Source organism: Salvelinus namaycush, chromosome 20, assembly GCF_016432855.1.
Source record: "Salvelinus namaycush isolate Seneca chromosome 20, SaNama_1.0, whole genome shotgun sequence".
Taxonomy (NCBI): Eukaryota; Metazoa; Chordata; class Actinopteri; order Salmoniformes; family Salmonidae; genus Salvelinus; species Salvelinus namaycush.
The window spans coordinates 8,502,470-8,508,469 of record NC_052326.1 but is presented as its reverse complement, the minus strand read 5'-3'; the positions used below and the strand labels follow the sequence as shown (position 1 = coordinate 8,508,469).

The 6,000-nt window shown below is 45.4% G+C and overlaps 1 protein-coding gene across 1 annotated transcript in view; it reads left to right on the top strand.

Annotated features, from left to right (window-relative positions):
- The first annotated feature begins 244 nt into the window (after window positions 1-244).
- LOC120065005 (dnaJ homolog subfamily C member 16-like) overlaps window positions 245-6,000 on the top strand; it is a 32,835-nt gene continuing 27,079 nt past the window's right edge. The window contains exons 1-2 of the mRNA XM_039015639.1: window positions 245-341; window positions 1,026-1,243. Coding sequence (XP_038871567.1) covers window positions 1,065-1,243 — 179 coding nt within the window. The 5' untranslated portion in view covers window positions 245-341; window positions 1,026-1,064. The remainder of the gene's footprint in view (window positions 342-1,025; window positions 1,244-6,000) is intronic.

The following is a 6,000-nucleotide window of genomic DNA, read 5'->3' as shown; positions in this document are numbered from 1 at the left end:
ATTTCGGTTGCCTATCCTGACGTGAAGTTTGTTCTATAGAAAGTATTTGACTCTGATGTGTGCCACATAAGTATTTGACTCTAGCCACAAAATTAAGGAAATTAGAAGGGGGGGAGAATTCTGGTAGGAGGGAGATTTTCGGCACCTGTTATGCAACATATTGGATGCCACCCGTCGTTAACCCCAAAGAAGAAGAAGAAGAAGAAGAAGAACTCACACTCCAGTACAGTAGGTGGCGCTGTATGCAAATTTGAAGAAGCAGCATCTTTAACGTTAACTGGTAGCCAAAAACAAATTATATCAGTCGACATGATGACAAGTTGATTTTGTGACTGATCCAGGTTTAGTATTTTTACAACATATTTTGTAGCTAGTTAGCAATATATTTTCATGTTGCATCGCTGTCTAGATAGGTGCTGTAGACATGACTTGGCCTTCTAACGTTAGCTAGCCAGAGTAAAGGCAAAAACTGCTAATACAGATCAAATATTTGCTGCTAGCTGGGCAAAGAGCTGGAATAGCCAGCCGCTAGCTAGCTCACCACATTCATTATCTTTCACTCTGCCTTATTTAGTTAGCTAGCAGAGTAATGTGTATAGCTAACTAGTTATAAAAGCTACACTCGTATTTTGTTTGGCCAGCTGTCAGCAATCTAACGTTATCTAGCAAAACATCGACCAAATGCAGCTAGCTATATTAGCTAGCTGTGTAGCTAATGTTGATCATGTCAATAGTTATACCTAGCTAACTTTGGCTAGATAGATTGGTACTAGCTGCTGGCTAGGTGGGGTCATTTATGCCAGCCTTAGCAAAACGTTTTGATTGTTGTTCATTGCCACTCCGTGACTCATTAGAGAAACTCATTGACCATAGTTGATGCAGGTGAAGTGTCTCAACGACACAATTGAAACCATTTAACAACACCGCAGAACTGCACCGCTGTATTGAAATGAAAGTGATGAACTGCCAGTGAATCATATGATATGAATGTATCTTTTTACTTTCATTTCTTCCTCCTGACTCAGGTTGCAGATTTAGAGACGTTGGGACAGGGAGGAGAGGAGATGGGGGGATTGTGTAGGCCACTCCAGGCCTCTATGGTCTGGCTGGCCGTTCTCCTTCTGCTGCTGGGGGAGACGGTGAACACAGCCCAGGAGTTTGACCCCTACAGAGTCCTGGGGCTCACCAAGAGCGCCAGTCAAGCAGAGGTCAAGAAGGTGTACAAGAGGCTGGTCAGAGAATGGTGAGTTGGAAACACCCTGCTACTTTTTGTCTATCATACTATGAATAGGTTTGGGTAACGTGTGCGTGTGGTGCCTCTTAAGGATGGATGTGTGTTTGTCTCTAGTAATGTCTGTCAATAGGGTAGGGAGAACTTACCAGACCAATTGTCGGTCTGCCTAGTAGGGGCCATTAGCTTGCTTTCTGTCGGCACAGAGTATTATAGGGACCACTAAGTACTTTTGGCCGGCAGATGCACGACAATTCTACACAGACCTTTTTTACAAGCAGCGTGTGTGCGCCTAAGTTGGAAAAATGTATGCGCACACGAAGAAATGTAGGAACACAATGAAAAATATTGAAGGTAATAAAGCTGGAATCCTTAATTTTTCTAGGCACACTATTGTTCCTAAATTAAAATTCCAGGTCACACAGCAAAATATTTCGGCGCATATGCGACTAAAATGGTCGCACTGTAGAGCCCTGTCTTTCTTTCTCTTGAAATATAACATTTACATAAGTATTCAGACCCTTTAATCAGTACTTTTGTTGAATGACCTTTGGCAGCGATTACAGCCGTCTTGGGTTCAGTCTTCTTGGGTATGACGCTACAAGTTTGGCAAACCTGTATTTGGGGAGTTTCTTCCATTCTTCTCTGCAGATCCTCTCAAGCTCTGTCAGCTTGGATGGGGAGCGTCGCTGCACAGTTATTTTCGCGTCTCTCCAGAGATATTCGATCTGGTTCAAGTCTGGGCTCTGGCTGGGCCACTCAAGGACTGTTGGAGACTTGTCCCGAAGCCACTCCTGCATTGTCTTGGCTGTGTGCTTAGGGTCATTGTCCTGTTGGAAGGTCAACCTTCACCCCATTCTGAGGTTATGAGCACTCTGGAGCAGGTTTTCATCAAGGATGTCTCTTCCGTTCATCTTGCCCTCAATCCTGACCAGTCTCCCAGTTCCTGCCGTTGAAAAACATACCCACAGCATGATCCTACTACCACCATACTTCACCTTAGGGATGGTATTGGCATATTGATGAGCGGTGCCTGGTTTCCCCCAGACATGACACTTGGCATTCAGGCAGAGAGTTCAGTCTTGATTTCATCAGACCAGGGAATCTTGTTTCTCATGGTCTAGGAGTCCTTTAGGTGTCTTTTGGAAAACACCAAGCGGGCTGTCATGTGCCTTTTACTGAGGAGTGGCTACCATCTGGCTACTCTACCATAAAGGCCTGATTGGTGGAGTGCTGCAGAGATGGTTGTCCTTCTGGAAGTTTCTTCCATTTCCACAGAGGAACGCTGGAGCTCTGTCAGAGTGACGATCGGGTTCTTGGTCACCTCCCTTCTCTTCCGATTGCTCAGTTTGACCAGGCAGCCAGCTCTAGAAAGAGTCTTGGTGGTTACAAACTTCTTCCATTTAAGAATGATATAGGCCACTGTGTTCTTGGGGACCTCCAATGATGCAGACATTTTTTGGTACCCTTCTACAGATCTGTTCCTCGACACAATTCTGTCTGGGAGCTCTATTGACAATTCCTTCAAACTCTTGGGTTGGTTTCTGCTCTGACATGCACTGTCAACTGCGGGACCTTATATAGACAGGTATGTGCCTTTCCAAATCATGTCCAATCAATTTAATTTACCACAGTTGGACTCCAATCAAGTTGTAGGAACATGTTAAGGAGCATCAATGGAAACAGGATGCACCTGATATCAATTTCGAGTCTCATAGCAAAGGGTCTGAATTCTTATGTACATTTTTTTTGTTTTCACCTTTTATTTGGGCTAGTTGAGAACAAGTTCTCATTTACAACTGCTACCTGGCCAAAAAGCAAAGCAGTGTGACAAACAACACAGAGTTACACATGGAATAAACAAGCGTGCAGTCAATAACACAATAGGGAAAAAAGTGTGCAAATGGTGTGAGGAGGTAAGGCAATAAATAGGCCATAGTAGCAAAGTAATTACAATTTAGTAAATTAACACAAGTGATAGATGAGCAAGTAGAAATACTGGTGTGCAAAAGAGCAGAAAAGTAAATAAAAACTATATGGGGATGATGTAGGTAGATTGGGTGGGCTATTTACAGATGGGCTATGTACAGCTGCAGCGATCGGTTAGCTGCTCAGATAGCTGATGTTTAAAGTCAGTGAGGGAAATATAAGTCTCCAGCTTCAGCAATTTTTGCAATCCAATTTGTAAGTCGCTCTGGATAAGAGCGTCTGCTAAATGACTTAAATGTAAATGTAAAATTCGTTCCAGTCATTGGCAACAGAGAACTGGAAGGAAAGGCGGCCAAAGAGGTGTTGGTTTTGGGGGTGACCAGTGAGATATACCTGCTGGAGAGCGTGCTACGGGTGGGTGTTGTTATCGCGACCAGTGAGCTGAGATAAGGTGGAGCTTTACCTAGCATAGACTTATAGATGACCTGGAGCCAGCGGGTCTGGCGACGAATATGTAGCGAGGGCCAGCCGACTAGAGCATACAGGTCACAGTGGTGAGTGGTATAAGGGGCTTTGGTGACAAAACGGATGGCACTATGATAGACTGCACCCAGTTTGCTGAGTAGAGTATTGGAAGCTATTTTGTAAATGACATCGCCGAGGATCGGTATGATAGTCAGTTTTACGACGGTATGTTTGGCGGCGTGAGTGCAGGAGGCTTTTTTGCGAAATAGGAAGCCGATTCTAGATTTAATTTTGGATTGGAGATGTTTAATATGAGTCTGGAAGGCGAGTTTACAGTCTAGCCAGACACCTAGGTATTTGTAGTTGTCCACATATTCTAAGTCAGAACGTCCAGAGTAGTGATGCTAGTCGGGTGGGCGGGTGCGGGCAGCGAATGGTTGAAGAGCATGCATTTGGTTTTACTAGCGTTTAAGAGCAGTTGGAGGCCACGGAAGGAGTGTTGTATGGTATTGAAGCTCGTTTGGAGGTTTGTTAACACAGTGTCCAAAGAAGGGCCAGATGTATACAGAATGGTGTCATCTGCGTAGAGGTGGATCAGGGAATCACCAGCAGCAAGAGCGATATTGTTGATATATATACAGAGAAAAGAGTCGGCCTGAGAATTGAACCCTGTGTTACCCCCACAGACTGCCAGAGGTCCGGACAACAGGCCCTCTGATTTGACACACTGAACTCTGTCTGAGAAGTAGTTGGTGAACCAGGCGAGGCAGTCATTTGAGAAACCAAGGCTGTTGAGTCTGCCGATAAGAATACGGTGATTGACAGAGTTGAAAGCCTTGGCCAGGTCGATGAAGACGGCTGCGCAGTACTATATTTTATCGATGGCGGTTGTGATATCGTTTAGTACCTTGAGCGTGGCTGAGGTGCACCTGTGACCAGCTCGAAAACCGGATTGCACAGCGGAGAAGGTACGGTGGGATTCGAAATGGTCAGTGATCTGTTGATTATCTTGGCTTTCGAAGACTTTAGAAAGGCAGGGCAGGATGGATATAGTTCTATAACAGTTTGGGTCTAGATTGTCACCCCCTTTGAAGAGGGGGATGACCGCGTCAGCTTTACGATCTTTAGGGATCTCGGACGATATGAGAGGTTGAACACTGGTAATAGGGGGTGCAACAATGGCGGCGGATAATTTTAGAAAGAGAGGGTCCAGATTGTCTAGCCCAGCTGATTTGTACGGGTCCAGGTTTTGCAGATCTTTCAGGACATCTGCTATCTGGATTTGGGTGAAGGAGAAGCTGGGGAGGCTTGGGCAAGTAGCTGCAGGGGGTGCGGAGCTGTTGGCCCGGGGTTGGGGTAGCCAGGAGGAAAGCATGGCCAGCCGTAGAGAAATGCTTATTGAAATTCTCGATTATCGTGGATTTATCGGTGGTGACAGTGTTACCTAGCCTCAGTGCAGTGGGCAGCTGGGAGGAGGTGCTCTTATTCTCCATGGACTTTAGTGTCCCAAAACGTTTTGGAGTTAGAGCTACAGGATGCAAATTTCTGTTTGAAAAAGCTAGCCTTTGCTTTCCTGACTGACTGCGTGTATTGGTTCCTGACTTCCCTGAAAAGTTGCATATCGATTCTAGTGCAGTCCGTCACAGGATGTTTTTGTGCTGGTCGAGGGCAGTCAGGTCTGAAGTGAACCAAGGGCTATATCTGTTCTTAGTTCTACATTTTTTGAACGGGACATGCTTATTTAAGATGGTGAGGGAATTACATTTAAAGAACGACCAGGCATCCTCGACTGAAGGGATGAGGTCAATATCCTTCCAGGATACCCGGGCCAGGTCGATTAGAAAGGCCTGCTCGCAGAAGTGTTTTAGGGAGGGTTTGGCAGTGATGAGGGCTGGTTGTTTGACCACGGACCCATAGCGGATGCATGCAATGAGGCAGTGATCGCTGAGACCCTGATTTGAAAACAGCAGAAGTGTATTTGGAGGACAATTTGGTCAGGATAATATTTATGAGGGTGCCCATGTTTACGGATTTAGGGTTGTACCTGGTGGGTTCCTTGATCATTTGTGTGAGATTTGAGGGCATCTAGTTTAGATTGTAGGACTGCCGGGGTGTTAAGCATATCCCAGTTTAGGTCACCTAGCAGAACGAACTCTGAAGATAGATGGGGGGCAATCAATTCACATATGGTGTCCAGGGCACATCTGGGAGCTGAGGGGGGTCTATAACAGGCGACAGTGAAAGACTTATTTCTGGAGAGATTAATTTTTTTAATTAGAAGCTCGAACTGTTTGGGCATAGACCTGGAAAGTATGACAGAACTTTGCAGGCTATCTCTGGAGTAGATTGCAACTCCCCCTTTGGCAGTTCTATCT